The sequence below is a fragment of the Tachyglossus aculeatus genome, chromosome 8 (genome assembly GCF_015852505.1).
Source record: "Tachyglossus aculeatus isolate mTacAcu1 chromosome 8, mTacAcu1.pri, whole genome shotgun sequence".
NCBI classification, from domain to species: domain Eukaryota; kingdom Metazoa; phylum Chordata; class Mammalia; order Monotremata; family Tachyglossidae; genus Tachyglossus; species Tachyglossus aculeatus.
The window spans coordinates 37,396,226-37,418,721 of NC_052073.1; the positions used below are offsets into that span (position 1 = coordinate 37,396,226).

At 51.9% G+C, this 22,496-nt stretch overlaps 1 protein-coding gene across 1 annotated transcript in view; it reads right to left on the reverse strand.

The window, feature by feature from the left end:
- Window positions 1-4,277: 4,277 nt before the first annotated feature.
- The window catches only part of RPRD1B (regulation of nuclear pre-mRNA domain containing 1B), a 43,247-nt gene continuing 25,028 nt past the window's right edge, over window positions 4,278-22,496 (reverse strand). Inside the window, exons 5-7 of the mRNA XM_038750311.1 lie at window positions 20,343-20,469; window positions 17,930-18,105; window positions 4,278-5,167 (exon numbers count right to left, since the gene is read on the reverse strand). Of these exons, the coding sequence (XP_038606239.1) occupies window positions 5,018-5,167; window positions 17,930-18,105; window positions 20,343-20,469 (453 nt within the window). The 3' untranslated portion in view covers window positions 4,278-5,017. The remainder of the gene's footprint in view (window positions 5,168-17,929; window positions 18,106-20,342; window positions 20,470-22,496) is intronic.

Sequence of the window (22,496 nt, forward strand, 5' to 3'; positions counted from 1 at the left end):
ATTACCTTGTATCCCCTCCCAGCGCTTAGAACAGTGCTTTGCACATAGTAAGTGCTCAACAAATGCCATCATCATCAGATGAGGTAACTGAGGCACAGAGAAGTGAAGTGACTTGCCTAAGGTCCCCCTTCTCGACTGTGAGCCCGCTGTTGGGTAGGGGCCGTCTCTATATAATGATGGCATCTGTTAAGCACTTACTATGTGCAAAGCACTGTTCTAAGCGCTGGGGGGGTTACAAGGTGATCAAGTTGTGCCACGGGGGGCTCACAGTCTTCATCCCCATTTTTACAGATGAGGTAACTGAGGCTCAGAGAAGTTAAGTGACTTGCCCAAGGTCACACAGCAGACTTGTGGTAGAGCCGGGATTCAAACCCATGACCTCTGACACCAAAGCCCGGGCTCTTTCCACTGAGCCACGCTGCTTCTCTAATGTTGCCAACTTGTACTTCCCAAGCGCTTAGTACAGTGCTCTGCACACAGTAGGCGCTCAGTAAATACGATTGAATGAAGGTCACACAGCAGACAAGTGGCGGGGATCAGAACCCAAGTCCTTCTGACTCCCAAGCCACAATGCTTCAACGCAACATTTAGTACAGTAAAATACCATTAGTATTATTATTATTATTACAGTGCCCGGCACATAGTAAGCACTTAAATAATACCTTTAGAAATAAAAAAAAAAGCGGCAGAGCTGGGATTAGAACCCAGGTCCTCCGACTCGTAGGCCCGGGCTCTTTCCTCAGGGCTGCGTTAGTTTGCCAGTTTCAATCCGGTGTCCTCACTGTGAGCAACTGGAAACTGTTTCAGTCATGAAAGTAACCGCCCTAGGGACTGTGTTGGCCGGGATAATGAAAGGAAATCAGGCTCTTGGAAAACAGAAACTACTATGTAAACACTAACCGTTCCCTTGCTCCAAAGGCCTTAGGACATGCTATTTTTTTTATTTGACAGTGCGATGGCTGATTTTTTGGGTTTTTTTTTAAATGGTATTAAGCATCAGCGTGGCTCGGTGGAAAGAGCACGGGTTTTGGAGTCAGAGGTCATGGGTTCAAATCCCGGCTCCGCCAATTGTCAGCTGTGTGACTTTGGGGGAGCCACTTCACTTCTCTGGGCCTCAGTTCCCTCATCTGGAAAATGGGGATGAAGACTGTGAGCCCCAAGTGGGACAACCTCATCACCTTGTATCCTCCCCAGCGCTTAGAATAGTGCTTTGCACATAGTAAGCACTTAACAAATGCCATTATTATTATTATGTCTATCTCTGTTTCTCTAGACCGTCAACTCGTCGTGGGCAGGAAATGTGTCTATTTATTGTTGTACTGTCCTCTCCCAGGCGCTTAGTACAGTGTTCTGCACACAGTAAGCACTCAGTAAATACCATGGAATGAATGAAAGTGACTCGCCTGAGGTCACTCAGCAGACAAAGGGCGGAGCCGGGATTCGAACCCAGATCCTTCTGATTCCAGGGCCCGGGCTCTACCCAAGAGGCCGCACGGCTTCTCTGAGAGAAACGAAGTGATTTATCTAAGTGAAGTCACACAGCAGCAAGAGGCGGATCCAGGATTAACAACAATAATAATAATAATTACAGTATTTATTAAGCGCTTACTATAAGCAGCGTGGCTCAGTGGAAAGAGCACGGGCTTGGGAGCCAGAGGTCATGGGTTCTAATCCCGGCTCTGCCACATGTCTGCTGTGTGACCTCGGGCAAGTCACTTCACTTCTCTGAGCCTCAGTTACCTCATCTGTAAAACGGGGATGAAGACTGCAAGCCCCACGTGGGACAACCTGATCACCTCGTATCCCCCCCAGCGCTTAGAACAGTGCTTTGCACATAGTAAGCGCTTAATAAATGCCATTATTACTACTATGCCAGGCACTGTACTAAGCAGTGGGGTGGATACAAGCAAATCGGGTTGGATACAGTCCCTGTCCCACGTGGGGCTCAGTCTCAACCCCCATTTTACAGATGAGGGAACTGAGGCCCAGAGAAGTGAAGTGACTTGCCCATGGTCACAGAGCAGGCAAGTGGCAGATCCGGGATTAGAACCCAGGGCCTTCTGACTCCCGGGCTCTAACCACTAGGCCACACGGCTTCTTTAACACATCCCTCAAAATTGAGCCCGGGTTTCTGTTGAAATGGGGAGGTGGGAGAGACAGGGTGAAGAAGGCGTCACTCTTTCAACAACACCCTGTTTATTCAAAAATATAAATCTATGAGACATTTCAGAATATACTGCTGTCCAAAAACAGACAGCCTATGCTTCTAAATAAAGTCCTAAATTAATGTACAAATTTAAGCTTTAAAAAATACTTTTTTCTTTTAAAAAAGAGAGAGAGGGAGAGAGAGAGAGAGAGGAGAGAGACAAAGTCGGGATAATCTATTTGCTTTGAAGGGATTTTTTCAAGATCAACAGCTGCCTTTTGCAAAAACAAAACCCACCAGAAAAAAAATAAAATCAGCACTACAAACACACGCACACACACACGCTCAAACTCACGACTTCATTTAAATTAGACACATGAAATCCCCAATGGAACTTCTTGCTTCAAGTAACAGTTGTGAGATGTCAACATCGTTAGATCATTGATAGGGTTTTTGGTTCCTTTCCTTCTTTTGTCCTCTAAGACCGGCGAAGAAGGCCTAAGATTACACCCTTCCAAAAGACTGCCATAAAGGATGGAAAGTGGGGGCTTCAGAAGTGAGACCCCCGTGGCTGGAAATCCAAGCTTTTGCCCACGGCGGTGGTCGGCCCGCTTACTGAGGAAAAGAGAGTGTACGTGGGGGAGTCCCCTCGCCCAGAAATATGAAAATCTGGAACCTGTCGCTTGACGGAATTAAAACCGGGGACGGCGGCCTATTTGCTTCGCGGGGTGTTGGCTAATCCGGCAGAGACTCATCATAGGTGGTGGAGATGGGGGGAGAGGGGGAAGCTCTGAGCCCGCCTCAATTTCCCTCTTCCACGGTGACGGTCCCCTTTGGGATGAATGATTAGTGTTTCTCGTTCGTGGCAATGGGGCCGTTTTTAGTGAGAGTCCATTAGCTGCAAGGACAGTTGGCTGGCGGCCCCCATTTGGTGTCTAAAATCCCCATCGAATTGTACCTAGTGATAACCAGCCCAGGGGTTGTTGGGCTGGGGGGGCGGGGGGGGGTCCCCAGGAAATGGCCTGCAGGTGGGCATCAAAGGGGTGTGAAGGAAAATAAGAATAAAAAAATTCAGGCCTCTCCACCACCGGTCTCCTCCCGTGCTGTGTCATACGGAGGGAAATGAACCATTCCAAACGGCCAAGCTCGCATCTTAACACACAAAAACAACCACAAACCAGCTGGCCCGTGTGCGTGGGGGGCTGTGTGTGCAGAGTGGATCGCTTTCCACTTCGATTCGCAAACACAAAGCCCCCAGCCTCGGTCTCGTTAATCCATCAACCGCACTCGGGATACGCTTTAAAGTTGAGGACTTGGGAGTTCTGGAACCCGAGTCCCTCTCAAACATTTAAGTGTTTCGGCCGGGAAGGGAGAAAATGAAAGATTTCAGTCACCGCTCCTCTGAAATCGGAGCGTCGTGGTCTTCTCCTTGGGGGCACCCAGGGACACATTCTCGCTCTGACTGGTCGGCCACCTGGACCAAATGATTTAACTCCAGAGACTCTTCATTTATGCAATATGTGAGTGGGGAGGGGAGGAGGGAGGGAGGAAGAAAGGAGGAAGAGAAAGGGGTGGGGGGGCAGAGAGGGGAGAGGGAGAGGAAGGGAGGAGGAGGAAGAGGGAGAGAGAAGGAGAGGAAAGGAGAGGAACAGAGAGAGGAAGAGAGGGAAAGAGAAAAAAGGAAGAGGGAAGAGGAAGATGAAGAGAGAAAGAGGAAGACAGGAGGGGGGAGAGAAAAGGTAGAGAGGGAGAGGTAAAAGGAAGAGAGAGGGAGAGAAAAGGAAGAAGAGGAGAGAGGGAGAAGGGGAGAGGGAGAAGATAGGAGAGAGAGAAGAGGTGAAAGGAAGAGGGGAGAGGAAAATGAGGGAGAGAAAGACAGGAGAAGGGGAAAGGGAGGAAGATAGGAGAGGGAGAGGTGAAAGGGAGGGAGAGATAAAAGAGAGGGGAAAGGGAGAGGGAGGGATGTAAAAGGAAGAGAGAGGGAGAGAGAAAAGAGGGGAAAGGGAGAGGGAGAGAGGAAAGGAAGAGGGGAAAGGAAGATGAGGAGAGAGGGAGAGACAGACAGGAGAAGGGGAGAAGGGAAAGGGAGGAAGAGGGAAAGATGAAAGAAAGGGAAAGGAAAGGAAGATGGGAGAGGCAGACAAGGAGAGGGAGAAAGGGGCGTGAGAGAGAGAGAGTGTGCGTGTGTGTGTGTTACCTTGTGTTTGTGCTTTATTTCATGGGGGCTGGTAACAGGAAGGCCCCACCCTCTGAAACAGCTGTTGCTTCCCCCCACCACTTATGACCCATCTCAAGTTCCCACGGCACTGCCCGGCCAGGCCGTGGCCCTCTCCCTCCGGCCCTCTCCCTCCGCGCACCGCCCCGCTTCAGAACTGGAACCCGAAGCCCCACTCCGTCACCAACCGGTCCCAACCTTCCCGGGGCCGGGCAGGGGACCCAGGGGGAGACGCCACGGGCCGGTCGTGAATCTCCCAGAGGCCTCGTGGTCTTCCGGGGTCAACCAGGGCCCCACCGGGAATGGGTAGAAGGGGGCCGAGGCTTGGATTCCTTCTCTGGTACATCTCTCTCTCTGTCTCTCTCTCTCTCTGTCTCTCATGCTCTCTTTCTATATATATATATATATTTACTCAGATACAGCGTGACTCTGGGACGGTCATCTCAACACACTGTACAGTTGGAGCTGAACAATGAGATGGAGGAGGAGGGAGCTGGGGAGAGTGTGTGTGTGTGTGTGTGTGTGTATACACGGCAGATCTTCGAAGCCCAGGACGAGGAGGGTCCGGCCTTTGCGGGGTTGTCCAAGGGGGGCCGGGGCCGGAACCCCATTCCCCAGAGGGGGGTCGGGGGGCTGTTGGGGTCCGCGGGGCCGGGCTAGTCGGTGGAGAAGAGGTCACCGGCCGAGGGCAGGGGGGCCAGGCCGCCGGTAACGTTGGGGAGAAGCGAAAGGTCCGGGAGACTCTGGATGTGGGATTTGAGTTCCTTCCGCACTTGGGTGACCCTGGCCAGCTTCTGCTTGTACTCCTGCGGAGAGAACGACCGGGGGGCGGGGGGGACACGGGTGAGGACGGGACCCCAGAGGACGCCCCTCGAAAAGCTGTCAGCTCGCCGTGGCTACCAACTCTCTAGACTGTGAGCCCGCTGTCGGGTAGGGACCGTCTCTATCTGTTGTCGACTTGGACTTCCCAAGCGCTTGGCACAGTGCTCTGCACACAGTAAGCGCTCAATAAATACGACTGAATGAATGAATGAATGAATGAACTCTCTTATCTCAGACTCTCCACAGCTCTAACCACATTCGTTCAGTTGTATTTATTCTCCCCCTCTAGACTGTGAATTCGGTGTGGGCAGGAATAGGTCTGTTTGTTGTTATAGTGGACTCTCCTAAGTTCTTGGTAAGCGCTCAATAAATACGGTTGAATGAGCACAGTAAACACTCGTTAAATACCACTGACTGACTGCCCCAATAAATACAGTTGAAGGAACGAATGAACACCGTAAGCGCTCGTTAAATACCACTGACCGACTGCCCACAAGGAGCTCACACTTCTTTTTTTATGGCATTTATTAAGCGCTTACTATGTGCAAAGCACTGTTCTAAGCGCTGGGGAGGTTACAGGGTGATCAGGTTGGCCCACGGGGGGCTCACGGTCTTAATCCCCATTTTACAGATGAGGTAACTGAGGCACAGAGACGTTAATAATAATGGCATTTATTATGCGGTTACTGTTTGCAAAGCACTGTTCTAAGCACTGGGGAGGCTACAAGGTGATCAGGTTGTCCCTCGGAGGGCCTCACAGTCTTAATCCCCATTTTACAGATGAGGTAACTGAGGCACAAAGGAGTTAATAATAACGGCACTTATTAAGTGCTTACTATGTGCAAAGCACTGTTCTAAGCGCTGTGGAGGCTACAAGGTGATCAGGTTGTCCCTTGGGGGAGAGGGGGGGGCTCACAGTCTTAATCCCCGTTGTCCAGATGAGGAAACTGAGGCCCAGAGAAGTGAAGTGACTTGCCCAAAGTCACCCAGCTGATAATTGGGGGGGGGCCGGGGTTTGAACCCATGACCTCGGACTCCAAAGCCCGGGTTCTTTCCACTGAGCCACGCTGCTTCTCTAGACTTCCCTAGTTAAGTGACTGAACCCCGTGTAGGCCAGGGACTGTGTTCAACTTGTAACTCCCCCAGTCTTAGAACAGTGCTTGGCACATAGGAAGCACTTAACGAGTACCATTATTACAATTATTATTAACTCTGCTGTGTTGGAGTCTCCCAAGCGACCCTTTCAGACGGAAAACTTTGGCTTGGACGCAGTGAAATCATAAGTGAGCCTTGGCAATAGAGCCACAGGGCTATAGATTAACTAGGGCATTGGAGAGCAAACGCATGAACATTGTCTTTTCTGTTTCGCTTGTAGCAGAAAGCGTAAATTGTACTTCATGCATTTGAGTTGAGGCCTCTGAATACCCTAAGCTTACTTATTTATGAGGCAGCGTGAAACAGCGTGGCTCAGTGGAAAGAGCATGGGCTTTGGAGTCAGAGGTCAGGGGTTCAAATCCCGGCTCCGCCACTTGTCGGCTGTGTGACTTTGGGCAAGTCACTTCACTTCTCTGGGCCTCAGTTCCCTCATCTGTCAAATGGGGTTGAAGACTGTGAGCCCCCCGTGGGACAACCTGATTACCTTGTATCTACCCCAGCGCTTACAACAGTGCTTGGCACATAGTAAATGCTTAACAAATACCAACATTATTATTATTATTATAGCGGTCTACCCCTGGCCAGGGCTCAATAATAACCGCCGATCGGGATATGCCACCCCCTTTTTCCTGAACGGTTACGAAAAGCCCTGAGCTGGAGCGGATGGGGTGGTCGGCTCGTGTGAGGGAAGAGCCGCTTTTCAACACCAAGGGCGGCTCTGCATTCGGGGAAGGAGGTGGAAACACCTGGGGACCCCCGCCTCGGGGGGCTGGGGGCAAGGACACGCCGATAAGAGCTGTGGAAACTCCAAACTCTGTCAGGAAGCTATATCTCTCCGGTGGGCGGAGGAGCAGGGCGGCCTAGCGGATTGAGTCCGGTCCAGGGAGCCGGAAGGACCTGGGTTCTAATTCCTGTTCCGCCCCTTGTCCACTGGGTAGATCGCTTCACCTCTCTGGGCCTCGGTTCCCTCATCTGCAAAATGGGGGTTAAGACTGTGAGCCCCGTGTGGGACAGGGACTGTGTCCAATTCGATTTGCTTGTAACCTTCTAGACTGTGAGCCCGTTGTTGGGTAGAGGCCGTCTCTATATGTTGCCAACTTGGACTTCCCAAGTGCTTAGTACAGTGCTCTGCACACAGTGAGCGTTCAATAAATATGATTGAATGAATGAATAACAACCCTTGTTTTAATAATAATAATAATGATGGTATTTGTTAAGCGCTCACTAAGTGCTGGGGGGATACAGGGTGATCAGGTTGTCCCACGTGGGGCTCACAGTCTTAATCCCCATTTTACAGATGAGGGAACTGAGGCACAGAGAAGTTAAGTGACTTGCCCAAAGTCACCCAGCTGACAATTGGCAGAGTCAGGATTTGAATGACCTCTGACTCCAAAGCCCGGGCTATTTCCACTGAGCCACGCTGCTTTTCACAGTAAGACTGTGAACTCCATGTGAGACACAGACTGTGTCCAATTTGATTTGCTTATATCCACCCCGGTGCTTAATACAGTGCCCGGCACATAATAAGTGCTTAACAAATACTACATTATTATTATTATTATATTATCCCTGACTCTGCAGCCTGCCTGTTGTGTGACGCTGGGTCGGGCACTTCGCTGTTCACAGTCCACAGCGTCTAGACTGAGCCCCCTCCTTCCTCTTCCCCTCTTCCCCCTCCCCACCCCCCACCTTACCTCCTTCCCCTCCCCACAGCACCTGCATATATATATATACTATATATATATACACACATACATATATGTGTAGTCTGTACATATTTATTACTCCATTTATTTTACTTGTACATATTTATTCTATCTATTTTATATATATGTATAAATATATATATGTCTGTACATATTTATTACTCTATTTTACTTGTACATATTTATTCTATCTATTTTATTTTGCTAATATGCTTTGTTTTGTTGTCTGCCTCCCCCTTCTAGACTGTGAGCCCGCTGTTGGGTAGGGACCGTCTCTTGCCAACTTGTACTTCCCAAGCGCTTAGTACAGTGCTCTGCACACAGCAAGTGCTCAGTAAATACGACTGAATGAATGAATGTTTTGGGCCTCCTTTAGCTCCTCTGTAAAATGGGGAGAAGAGATCTGTCTTCCCCTCCCCCTTAGGTGGTGAGCCCCGGATGGAGAAAAGCAATATGGCCTAGCGGATGGACCGGGACCTGGGAATCAGAAGGCCCTTGGGTTCTCATTCCGGCTCTGCCACTTGTCTTCTGGGTGACCTTGGGCAAGTCATTCATTCAATCGTATTTATTGAGCGCTTACTGTGTGCAGAGCACTGTACTAAGCGCTTGGGAAGTACAAGTCATTTCACTTTTACCCTCCCCCCACAGCTTCAAAGCCTGATTGAAGGTATACCTCCTCCAAGAGGCCTTCCCCGGCGACACCCTCGTTTCCCACCACCTTCTGTGTCGCTCTGATTTGCTCTTTTTATTTCTCCGCTCCCTCAATCCCACAGCCCCCGTGTCGAGATCCATCATTTATTTATATTCATGCCCGTCTCACCCCTCTAAACTGTTAGCTCGCTATGGGCAGGGAATGTTTCTGTTTATCGTTCTACTGGACTCTCCCGAGCGCTCACTAGAGAGCAAAATAAGCGCTCAATAAGCACGATCGACTGATTCACTTCTCTGAGCCTCAGTTCCCTCATCTGTAAAACAGGGATGAAGACTGCGAGCCCCACGTGGGACAAAGACTATGTCCAACCGGATTAGCTTCTATCGTGGCTCAGTGGAAAGAGCCCGGGCTTTGGAGTCAGAGGTCATGGGTTCAAATCCCGGCTCCGCCAATTGTCAGCTGTGTGACTTTGGGCAAGTCACGTCACTTCTCTGGGCCTCAGTGATCTTATCTGGAAAATGGGGACTAAGACTGTGAACACCCCGAGGGACGTGACCACCTTGTAACCTCCCCAGCGCTTAGAACAGTGCTTTGCACATAGCAAGCGCTTAATAAATGCTATTATTATTATTATTATTATTACCCCAGTGCTTAGTAAAGTGCCCGGCCCATAGTAAGCGCTTCAATACCATTTAAAAAAAAAAGAGGAAAGGGTCACGGGGGTGGGGGGACTTTGAAATAGCCGGTGTCACCTGTAAAAGGGGGATTTTAAGGTGGTCGGACTTTTCCCGGGCGTAGAAAGTCATTAGGGTGCTTCTCGGTTGACCTGCCCGTTTTTTTCTGGGGGGTGGGCGGCGCCAGGTTGGAGCCGGAGGCCCTGGATTCCTGGGGCCAGTGGGAGCTTTTTCCGGCGCGGATTAACGGGTGCCCAAAAATAAACACAGAGTCGGGAGGAAGGAAAAGGGCGGAGGAGGTGGGGTGGGGGGAAATGCTTTCACTCTCGCTGTTCAGGCACGGGGTGACTGTGCACTGTGTTGGGGGTGGGAACCATGGCTCCAGAAATCACCCCGGTGGGTGGGGCGGGGTGGGGAGGCGGGGGCCGGCGCTTGCTCTGCACTGACGTGGAGGCTCAAGTTCCAGAACCTGCACAAGGGTGGCCTTGACCTCGGCCCTCTGGGGGAGCGGGAAGAAGAAGAGAGGCAGGAGAAAGGAGGAGAAAAGATGAGAGAGGAGGGGGGAGGAGGAGGAGAGGCAGGAGAGAGGAGGAGAAAAGATGAGAGAGGAGGGGGAGGAGGAGGAGAGGCAGGAGAGAGGAGGAGAAAAGATGAGAGAGGAGAGGGGAGGAGGAGGAGAGGCAGGAGAGAGGAGAGATGAGAGAGGGGAGAGGAATGAGAGACAGGAGAAGAGACGACAGGAGAAGAGAGAAGAGAGGAGGAGAAAGGAGGACAAGAGAGAAGGAGGACAGGAGGAGGAGAAAGAGGAGGAGGAGAGAGAGGAGGAGGAGGAGAGGAAGGAGAGATGAGGAGAAGAAGAGAGGAGCAGGAGAGATGAGGAGAAGAAAAGAGGAGAAGAGATGAGAGAGGAGAAGAGAGGAGGAGAAGAGATGAGAGAGGAGAAGAGAGAAGAGAGGAGGAAGAGAAGAGGCAGGAGAGATGTGGAGAAGGGATGAGAGAGGAGGGGGGAAGAGAGGAGGGAGGAGGAAAGGAAGACAAGACAGGAGGATGAGAAGAGAGGAGGAGCCCGTTGTTGGGTAGGGACCGTCTCTATATGTCGCCAACTTGTACTTCCCAAGCACTTAGTACAGTGCTCTGCACACAATACGACTGACTGAATGAATGAAAGTACAAGAGAGAACAGAGGAGGTGGCGAGAGGACAAGAGAGGAGGAGAGATGAGGAGAAGAGGGAAGGAACGAGCAGAGAGGAGGAAAGAGGAGAGAAGAGAGAGGAGGAGGAGAAGGACAAGAGAGGAGGAGTGGAGGAGAGCTATGAGGTGAAGAGAGAGGAGAGGGAGGAGGAGAGGGAGGAGGAGAGGGGGCTCTGGTTTTAGCGCCGAGACCCCACCATATTTGGCCACACTCTCCAACCAGGCCCCAGAACCGAGGTCATGGGGGCCGCTCAGGGGAGGGAAACGTGCTGGGAGGGAAGGCCGGCTGTGTGTGTGGTGGGCGGGGGGGCTGCTTTGTACCCGCTCTAATCCCGGCTCCGCCACTTGTCTGTCACCCTTGTCTCAGACTCCTGGGAGCTGGGGAAAATCAGGCCTCCCGAATCCCAAGACAAGATCCTCCCCCCACCTCCCTCAGTCCAACGCAGGTATTTATTGAGAGCTTTCTGGGTGCGGGGCACCGTACTGAGCGCTTGGGAGAGTCTGATCGAGTCGGTAGAAACGCTCCCTCTCCTTATCATCTTCATTATCGACCGTATTTATTGGGTGCTTAGTGTGTGCAGGGCTCTGTACTGGCCAACTGGGAGAGTCCGATCGAGTTGGTGGACACATTCCCTGTCAACATCGTGGATGGTATTTACTGAATGCTTACAGCGCACACGACACCGTACTGAGCGCTTGGAAGAGTCGGATCAAGTTGGTAGACATTCCTTATCATCAACGATGGTTATTTATTGAGCGCTCGCCGGGTGCAGAGCACTGAACTAAGCACTTGGGAGAGCCCAATCCAGAGCTGGTAGACATAGTCCCTGCCCATAAGGTGGAGAGGCATCTAGCGGGGGGCCCGGGAGGAGGAGGGCAGTGCCCATGCCAGCTGAAACCCCCCCAATTCATCCTGCAGGAGTGCCTGGTGAGCCCCTCCACGTTCCCCCTCAGCGCCAAGCCCTCCGGAGGCTGGTTTCCCAGCACGCACTGGGTTTGACCGTGCGGCCGGGAGAGGTGGCGGTCGTATTTCTCGAGTGCTTGCTGTGAGCAGAGCACTGTACTAAGCTCTCTGGAGAGCCCCATCTACCAATAAAATAGACACATTCCCTGCCCATGACGAGCTTAGCCTGCTCAACGCAGGTGGGAGGGTCTCGGGGGTCGCCCACGGCCGCCCTTCCGAGCCACGGACAATGGCCACCGCCGCCGCTGGGGTAATAATAATAATAATAATGATAGCATTTATTAAGCGCTTACAATGTGCAAAGCCCTGTTCTAAGCGCTGGGGAGGTTACAAGGTGATCAGGTTGTCCCACGGGGGGCTCACAGTCTTAATCTCCCATCCTCCTGTCTCTCCCCACTTCAATCCATACTTCACGCCGCTGCCCGGATTGTCTTTGTCCAGAAACGCTCTGGGCATGTTACTCCTCTCCTCAAAAATCTCCAGTGGCTACCAATCAACCTACACATCAGGCAAAAACTCCTCACCCTGGGCTTCAAGGCTGTCCATTGCCTCGCCTCCTCCTACCTCACCTCCCTTCTCTCCTTCTCCAGCCCAGCCCGCACTCTCCGCTTTTCTGCCGCTAATCTCCTCACCGTTAGGCCTCGTTCTCGCCTGTCCCACCGTCGACCCCCGGCCCACGTCATCCCCCGGGCCTGGAATGCCCTCCCTCCCCACATCCGCCAAGCTCGCTCTCTTTCTCCCTTCAAGGCCCTACTGAGAGCTCACCTCCTCCAGGAGGACTTCCCACACTGAGCCCCCTCCTTCCTCTCCCCCTCCCCTCCCCACAGCACCTGGATATATGTATATATGTTTGTACAGATTTATTACTCTATTTTATTTGTACATGTTTATTCTATTTATTTTATTTTGTTAATATGTTTTGTTTTGTTCTCTGTCTCCCCCTTCTAGACTGTGAGCCCACTGTTGGGTAGGGACCGTCTCTATATGTTGCCAACTTGTACTTCCCAAGCACTTAGTGCAGTGCTCTGCACATAGTAAGTACTCAATAAATACTATTGAATGAATGAATCCCAATTTTACAGATGAGGGAACTGAGGCCCCGAGAAGTGAAGCAACTTCCCCAAAGTCACACAGCTGGCAATTGGCGGAGCTGGAATTTGAACCCATGACCTCTGACTCCAAAGCCTGGGCTCTTTCAACTGAGCCACGCTCGCTATGTGCCAAATGCCGTGCTGGGTGCTGGGGGGAGGAAGGGGTGGATGATCCTGGGAAGTGACGGGAAGGGGGTCGCGCCATGGGTTTTCCCGGGAGTGGGACTCGGCCGGCGGCTCGGGGGGCGGGAGGGGGGCGAGGGGAGCGGTGGTCCGGCCACATTGTGGGGGAACGGGAGAGATGATGGGGGACGGACGCTGACCCTTCCAGTTGGAAGCTTCCAAAGCATCAGGAGGGAAGCACTTCACCCTGCGGGTGGCGAGTGGGCCAGTCCACTTCCTACCAGGGCAAAGTGGGCACACTGGGAGCCCTGGTGCCATCCACAGGGGGGCTTGACTATGTTCCTGCCTCACTGGGAGGGAGGGAGATGAGAGGAGAAAGCCGAGGAAGGGGAGGAGAAAGAGGAGAGGAGAGAGATGAGGAGGGGGGAGAAAGAGGAGAGGAGAGAGACAGACGAGAGAGACAAGGAGAGGGGGAAAGAGGCTGTGAGGCTTTCTAGACTGTTAGCCCGCTGTTGGGTAGGGACCGTCTCTATATGTTGCCAACTTGGACTTCCCAAGTGCTCTGCACACAGTAAGCGCTCAATAAATACGATTGAAAGAGGCGAGGAGAAATGAGGAGAGGAGAAAGTCGAGGAAGGGGAGCAGAAAGAGGAGAGGAGAGAGATGAGGAGAGAGACAGATGAGAGAGACAAGGAGAGGGGGAAAGAGGCTGTGAGGCTTTCTAGACTGTGAGCCCGCTGTTGGGTAGGGACCGTCTCTATATGTTGCCAACTTGGACTTCCCAAGCGCTTAGTACACAGTAAGCGCTCAATAAATACAACTGAAAGAGGCGAGGAGAAATGAGGAGAGGACCGCAGAAAGGAGAGAGGAGAGACAGGAGGAGAGAGACGAGGAGAGGGAGGAGGGAAAGGAGAGATGAGGAGAGAGGAGATGAGAGATATGAGGAGAGGGAGGGGAGAGGAGAGGAGACAGACAAGGAGAGGAGGAGAGGAGGAAAGAGGTGAGGAGAGATGGAGGAGAGGGAGGAAAGGAGAAGACATTCATTCATTCATTCATTCATTTAATCGTATTTATTGAGTGCTTACTGTGTGAAGAGCACTGGACTAAGTGCTTGGGAAGTACAAATAGAGGCGGTCCCTACCCAACAACAGGCTCACAGTCTAGAAGTGGGGAGGCAGACGACAAAACAAAACAAGGGGACAGGTGCCTATACCATTCATTCATTCAACTGAATTTATTGAGCGCTTACTGTGTGCAGAGCACTGGACTAAGTGCTTGGGAAGTCCAAGTCGGCAACAGATAGGGATGGTCCCTACCCGACAACGGGCTCACAGTCGAGAAGCGGGGAGGCAGACGACAAAACAAAACAAGTAGACAGGTGTCAAAACCGTCAGAATAAATAGAATTATAGCTATATACACATCATTAATAAAATAGAGTAATAAATAGGTACAAATGACAGGAGAGAGGAGAGACAGAAGGAGAGGAGAGCTAGGAGGAGAGGAGAGACGAGGAGAGGGAGGAAAGGAGAGAGATGAGGAGAGGGAGGAAAGGGAGAGACGAGGAGAGGGAGGAAAGGAGAGAGACGAGGAGAGGGAGGAAAGGAGACAGACGAGGAGAGGGAGGAAAGGAGAGAGACGAGGAGAGGGAGGAGAGAGACAAGGAGAAGGAAAAGTGGAGAGAGATGAGGATAGGGAGGAGAGAGACAAAGAGAGGGATGAGAGAGATGAGAGGGAGCAGAGGGACAAGGAGAAGGAGGAGAGAGACAAGGAAAGAGAGGAGAGGGAGGAGACGGAGAACGATAAGAGATGAGAAGGAGAAGAAAAGAGAGGCAAGGAGTGGGGAGAGACGAGAGAGAGGAGGGAAGAAAGACAAGAGAGAGAGAACAGAGGACAAAGAAAGGAGAGAGGAGGGAGAGGAGAGGAAGGCGGAGAGAAGAAAGAGGGGAGGGGAAAGAGACGGATTGATAAATGATGGTCCTCGTACACTGGGTGGCCCGGCCACGTTGCGGCCTGGGGCCTACCTTCCGCCTTGGGGTTCAAAGGGCGGCGAGAGTGGGAAAGCCCCGTGAGCTCCGCTCCTTAGCGCCTGCCTTCTGTCACGGCAGGTGCAGGGTGCACCAAGGAAGGGGTGCCACTGCATCAATAGCCGGGTCCTTCCGCCCCGTCACCGCTGGGGCCCTCGATGCCCTTGCCCCCTCCTACCAAGCACGGCTGCGTGGCCTAGTGGGGAGAGCCCGGGCCCGGGAGTCAGAAGGACCTGGGTTCTTATCCCGGCTCCCCCACTCGTCTGCCATGTGACCTTGGGTAAGTCGCTTAACTTAACTGGACCTCAGTTCTCTCACCTGGAGATGGGGATTGTGTCCAACCTGATTTGCTGGTATCCACCCCAGTGCTTAGTATGGTGCCTGGCATTCATTCATTCATTCAATCGTATTTATTGAGCGCTTACTGTGTGCAGAGCACTGGACTAAGCGCTTGGGAAGTACATAGTAAGCACTTAAATACCATTGTAATTATTATTATTCCAAGCCAGCCCACACACTTGGCTCCCCTGATGCCAGCCTTCTCACTATCCCTCAACCTCACCGATCTGACCTCCGACCTCTCGCTCACAGCCCGCCTCTGGCCTGGAACGCCCTCCCTCCTTATAGCTGACGGACAATGGCTCTCCCCCGCTTCAAAGCCTTATCGATGGCCCACCTCCTCCAAGAAGCCTTCCCTGACTAAGCCCTCCTATCCTCTTCCCACATTCCCTTCTGCCTCGCCTTTATTCATTCCCCCCTCCCAGCCCCGCAGCACTTTTCATCCGTATCCATCATTTATTTGTTTCTATTCATGCCTGTATCCCTCTCTGGACCGACGGCTCTTTGTAGGCAGGGAATGTGTCCATTCTATTTTTGTACTGGACTCTACCAAGCACTTAGTCTGCACACAGTAAACGTTCAATAAATACAAGTGACTGACTGGACAGGATGAGAACAACCACTTACTATTCTATTCATTTTGTTAATGATGTGCATCTAGCTTTACTTCTATTTATTCTGATGACTTGACACCCGTCCACATGTTTTGTTTTGTCGTCTGTCTCCCCCTTCTAGACTCTGAGCCCCTTGTTGGGTAAGGACCGTCTCTGTATGTTGCCAACTTGTACTTCCCAAGCGCTTAGTACAGTGCTCCACACACAATAAGTGCTCAATAAAGATGATTGAATGAATAAATGAATGAACCACAGGCGTGGACCACAGCGGGACTTGACGACATATCCCGGAAGCCCCCGCGGTTCCTGTCAACCCCAGGGCGGCATCCTGACAGGCCATACACATGGCCTAGTGGACACAGCCCGGGCCTGGAATGATGATGATGATGGTATTTGTTAAGCGCTTACTATGTGCCAAGCACTGTTCTAAGCACTGGGGAGGTTACAAGGTGATCAGGTTGTCCCACGGGGGGCTCACAGTCTTCATCCCCATTTTCCAGATGAGGTCACCGAGGCCCAGAGAAGCGAAGTGACTTGCCCGAAGTCACACAGCTGACAGTTGGCGGAGCCAGGATTTGAACCCATGACCTCTGACTCCAAAGCCCGGGCTCTTTCCACTGAGCCACGCTGCTTCTCTGGGAGTCCGAAGGACCTGGGTTCTCATCCTGGCTCCGCCCCTCGTCCGCTGGGTGACCTTGGGTGAGTTACTTCACTTCTCTGGGCCTCAGTTTCCTCATCTGGAAAATGGGGGTTAAGATTGTGAGCCCCAATTGGGGCTCTATTATTCTTAATTATTGTCATTATTGTCATTATTATTCTTATTGTCATTATTGTCTCTCTGCCCACTCCTGGCTTTCCTCTTCTCCCACAAGAGTCCGATCCAACAGAATTAGCATTTTCCCTGCCCACAACGAGCTGGTGGTCGAGAGGGAGACAGAAATTAATAGAAATCAAGAAATCAGTGGTATTTATTGAGCGTTTACTATGTGCCGAGCACTGGACGGAACCCTTGGGAGATTCCAGTAGAACAGAGCTGATAGACACGTTCCCTGCCCAGGACGAGCGGACGGTCCCGAGGGGGACACGGCTATTAACAGAAACCAATCCATCAGTGGTATTTATTGAGGGCTTACTCTGCACCGGGCACTGTACTGAGCGCTTGGGAGAGTCCACTAGAGAGTTGGCAGACACATTCCCCGCCCACGACGAGCCGACGGTCTCGAGGGGGAGACGGGTACGAACGGCAATCAATCCATCTTACCTCCTTCCCTTCCCCACAGCACCTGTATATATGTATATATGTTTGTACATATTTATTACTCTATTTATTTTACTTGTACATGTCTATCCTATTTATTTTATTTTGTTAGTATGTTTGGTTTTGTTCTCTGTCTCCCCCTTTTAGACTGTGAGCCCACTGTTGGGTAGGGACTGTCTCTATATGTTGCCAATTTGTACTTCCCAAGCGCTTAGTACAGTGCTCTGCACATAGTAAGCGCTCAATAAATACGATTGATGATGATGATCCATCAACGGTATTTACTGAGCCCTCAATCCGAGGGGAGCACTGTACTAAGCACCCAGGAGGGTCCAATCCGACTGAATTAGGGGACCCTCTCCCTGCCCACAACGACCCGACGGGGATCGTTCATTCAATCGTATTTATTGAGCGCCTACAGTGTGCAGAGCACTGTCCTAAGCGCTTGGAAAGTATGGGAAGCGCTAAAAGTTCCCTTGCTGTTATTATTATTCCTGTAGTACGGGCTTCCCGCGTTGGATCGCTACCATTATGATCATAGCCAGCCCGACGGGCCCAGCGTGGCTCAGGGGAAAGAGCCCGGGCTTTGGAGTCAGAGGTCACGGGTTCGAATCCCAGCTCCGCCTAGTGTCAGCTGTGTGACTTTGGGCAAGTCACTTCCCTTCTCTCTGCCTCTGTGACCTCAGCTGTAAAACGGGGATTAGGACTGGGAGCCCGCCGTGGGATGACCTGATCGCCTTGTAACCTTCCCAGCGCTTACGACAGTGCTTTGCACATAGTAAGCGCTTAATAAATGCCATTATTATTATTATAGGACCCTGATGGGCATAACGAGTGGTCAAGGGGGTTGACGCGGGGCACGCCGCGTGCCGGCTAGAGAGGAGGGGAGAGGGCCGGGCGTCTTTTGCCCTCATCTCCCTTCCGGGGAGGGAAGCGGGCGGCGCCGGACTGACCTCGAGTTTCTTCTCTTTGTCGGCGAGGACGTCCTTCTGGTTCTGCGTGTACTCGACCAGCATGCGTGCCAACTGGCGTCGGTCCTCCAGCTCGGCTGCCAGGCGCCCGTTGTACTCGGCCAGGAGCAGGCACGCCTCGTCCACCGTCTTCGACAGACGCTCGGCCGCCTCCTTGTCTGGGGACCAATAGGGCGGGAGGGGAGAGAATAATAATAATAATAATAATAATTAATAATAATAATAATAATCCTTCCCAGACTGAGCCCCCTCCTTCCTCTCCCCCTCCTCCCCCTCCCCCCGGCCTTACCTCCTTCCCCTCCCCACAGCACCTGGATATATGTTTGTACGGATTTCTTACTCTATTTATGTATTTTATTTGTACATATTTGTTCTATTTACTTTATTTTGTTAATATGTTATGTTTTGTTGTCTGTCTCCCCCTTCCAGACTGTGAGCCCGCTGTTGGGTAGGGACCGTCTCTAGATATTGCCAACTTGGACTTCCCAAGCGCTTAGTACAGTGCTGTGCACACAGTAAGCGTTCAATAAATATGATTGAATGAATGATTGAATGCGTAATAATAATGATGATTATTCAATGATTATTCAATGATTGATGATTGATTATGATTGATGATTATTGAATGATGATGGCATTTATTAAACGCTTACTGTGTTCAAAGCACTGTTCTAAGTGGTGGGGAGGTTACAAGGTGATCAGGTTGTCCCACTGGGGGCTCATGGTCTCCATCCCCATTTTACAGATGAGGTAACTGAGGCCCAGAGAATAATAATAATAATGGCATTTATTAAATGCTTACTATGTGCAAAGCACTGTTCTAAGCGCCGGGGAGGTTACAAGGTGATCAGGTTGTCCCACGGGGGGCTCATGGTCTCCATCCCCATTTTACAGATGAGGTAACTGAGGCCCAGAGAATGATAAGAATAATAATAATGGCATTTATTAAACGCTTACTATGTGCAAAGCACTGTTCAAAGCGCTGGGGAGGTTACAAGGTGATCAGGTTGTCCCACGGGTGGGGGGGGCTCACGGTCTTCATCCCCATTTTACAGATGAGGGAACTGAGGCCCAGAGAAGAGAAGTGACTTGCCCAAAGTCACACAGCTGACAGGTGGCGGAGCCGGAATTAGAACCCATGACCTCCGACTCCCAAGACCGGGCTCTTTCCACTGAGCCACGCCGCTTCTCTTAATAATGAGGAGGATGGTCCTTGAGAAGTGCTTTTTACGTGCCAGACACTGTACTAAGCACTGGGGAAGATCAAAGCTAATCAGGTTGGACGCGGTCCCTGTCCCACACGGGGCTCAGGGTCTTACCCCCATTTTACAGATAAGGGAACCGAGGCCCAGAGAAATGAAGCAACTAGCCTAAGGTCACGCGGCGGAGCCGGGATTAGAACCCGGGACCGGGCTCTTTCTGCTGGGCCGCGCTGCGGAACACGGCTTGTTTTCAAGCTGGGCGGTGCTGGATTTTTTTGCGGGGGGCGGGGGTCCTCATTTCAGCGTTCCCTGTGGCGTTGGGGCGGGGGGGGGGGGGACCGACTGGAAGACGTCAGTCCGCCCTAGGGTCACCATCTCTGGCCCAGAACGTTTGACGTCCAGTAGTTTCGAGGCCAGAGGAAAACCGAACTGTCTGAGAATGTGGAAAGAGTCGCTAGGGACCAGCCCCACGTTCTTTGTTTTTTTTTACGGTACTTGTTAAGCGCTTACTACACGCCGGGCACCGTGCTCCGCCGCTTGTCTGCTGTGTGACCTTGGGCAAGTCACTTCTCTGGGCCTCAGTTCCCTCATCTCTAAAATGGGGGTTGAGACCGTGAGCCCCACGTGGGACGGAGATTGGGTCCGCCCCGATTTGCTTGGGTTCCCCCAGGCCTCGTGATTGGGAGGGCGGGCGTCCCTCCCCGCTCCTCGTGACTGGGGGGGCGGGTGCCCACTGCGCCTTAGAGAAGCAGCGTGGCGCAGTGGAAAGAGCCCGGGCTTGGAGTCGGAGGTCGTGGGTTCGAATCCCACGCGCCTGCTTGGGCAGGTCACTTCGCTCCTCTGGGCCTCAGTGACCTCACCTGTCAAATGGGGATGAAGACTGTGAGCCCCACCGTGGGACAACCTGATGACCTCGCATCTCCCCCGGCGCTTTGCGTGGCATATAGTAGGCGCTTCACTAATGCCGTCATTATTATTATTACTATTATTATTATTATTATTACCTTTTAGACTAATTTACCTTTTAGACTGTGAGCCCACTGTTGGGTAGGCACTGTCTCTATATGTTGCCAATTTGTACTTCCCAAGCGCTTGGTACAGTGCTCTGCACATAGTAAGCGCTCAATAAATACGATTGATGATGATGATGATTATGGCTGGGGGGGAGCGGGCGTCCCCCGGGCCACGCGTACCTGTGATCTTCTCGAGGAGTGAGACGTCCTGGACCTCCTGGGGCAGCGAGGCGATCTTCTGGCGCACGGTGGCATCCCCGGAGGCGGCATTCTCCAGGTCCTGCAGGGCTTTGATCAGCTCTTCCGTCTGCCGGGGGACGACACCGGGGTGGGGGGAGGAAAAGGAAAGGGGAGGAGACCCCGGACAACCCCGTTAGCGGCCCGCGGTCCCAGCCCATCTGCAGCACGGGACCCTCCTCCTCCTCCTGCTCCTCCTCTTCCTCCTCCTCCCCCTCCTCCTCGCGGTCCCTCAGGCCTCCCACGCCAAGGCTGGACGACGGGGTCGGACACGGGGGGGTTTTGCCCGCCGACCTTCTCGCTGCTTCACAACTGTGAGCTCACTATTGGGTAGGGACCGCCCCTATATGTTACCAACTTGTACTTCCCAAGCGCTTAGTCCAGTGCTCTGCACGCAGTAAGCGCTCAATAAATACGATTGAATGAAGGAATGAATGCCCCTCAATCTCGTCTATCTCACTGCCAACCCCTAGCAGGGCCCTCCCTCCTCACATCCCACAGACCATCCCTCTCCCCCGGTTTCAAAGCCTTATTTTTAGACTGTGAGCCCACTGGTGGGTAGGGACTGTCTCTATATGTTGCCAATTTGTACTTCCCAAGCACTTAGTACAGTGCTCTGCACATAGTAAGCGCTCAATAAATACGATTGATGATGATGATGATGATTGAAGGCCCTTCTCCTCCTCCAAGAGGCCTTCCCTGCCTGTGCCCTCATTCATTTATTCATTCAATCGTATTTATTGAGCGCTTACTGTGTGCAGAGCACTGGACTAAACGCTTGGGAAGTACAAGTCAGCAACATATAGAGACGGTCCCTACCCAACAACGGGCTCACAGACTAGAAGGGGGAGACGGGCGATAAAACAAAACATGGAGACAGGTGTCAAAATCACCTCCTTTCCTCTTCTCCAGGTTAGTAAATAATAATAATGCTGGCATTTGTTAAGCGCTTACTACATGCCAAGAACTTTTCTAAGCGCTGGGGGGATACAAGGTGTTCAGGCTGTCCCACGTGGGGCTCACAGTCTTCATCCTCATTTGACAGATGAGGGAACTGAGGCCCAGAGAAGTGACTTACCCAAAGTCACACAGCTGACAAGTGGCGGGGCCGGGATTAGAACCCACAACCTCTGACTCCCAAGCCCAGGCTCTTTCCTCTGACGCTATCTGTTAAGTGCTCAGCCTGGGGTAGATGGGTTCTAATCCCGGCTCCGCCCCTTGACTGCTGGGTGACCGTGGGCAAGTCACTTCACTTCTCTGAGCCTCAGTTCCCTCATCCGGAAAATGGGGATGAAGACTGCGAGCCCCATCACAGGGACTGTGTCCAACCTGATTAAGGTGTATCCTTCCCAGCGCTTAGTACATAGTAAGCACTTAAGTACCACAATTATTATTATTACTGTTAGGCAGGGAGAGCCCAGGTGAGCAGGGGGTGTCCCAGTTTCTAATCCCGGCTCCACCGCTGGCCTGCTGAGTCACCTCTGGGCCAGTCGCTTGACCTCTCTGGTCCTCTGTTTCCTCATAATTATAATAATAATAATAATGATGGCATTTATTAAGCGCTTAGTATGTGCAAAGCACTGTTCTAAGCACTGGGGTAGATACAAGTGATCAGGTTGTCCCACATGGGGCTCACAGTCTTCATCCCCATTTTACAGATGAGGTCACTGAGGCACAGAGACTTGCCCAAAGTCACCCAGCTGACAATTGGCGGAGACAGGATTCGAACCCACGACCTCTGACTCCAAAGCCGGGGCTCTTTCCACTGAGCCATGCTGCTTCTCTAATCTGTAAAATGGGGGTTCAATCCCCGTTCTCCCTTCCGCTTTGACTGTGAGCCCCGTGTGGGATGACCTAATTACCTTGTATCTACCCAAGCGCTTAGAACAGTGCTTGGCACATAGTAAGCGCTTAAAAAAATATCAGCATTATTATTATTATTGGATCTACCCCAGCGCTTAGAACAGTGCTTGCACCTAGCAGGCACTAGATAAATGCCCCTAAAAATAAAATAAAAATCTTAAAGCAGGGGTAGGGACCATGTCAGACTTGACTGGCTTGTATCTCCCCCCACTCCCCACCCCCGCAGCCAGCGTT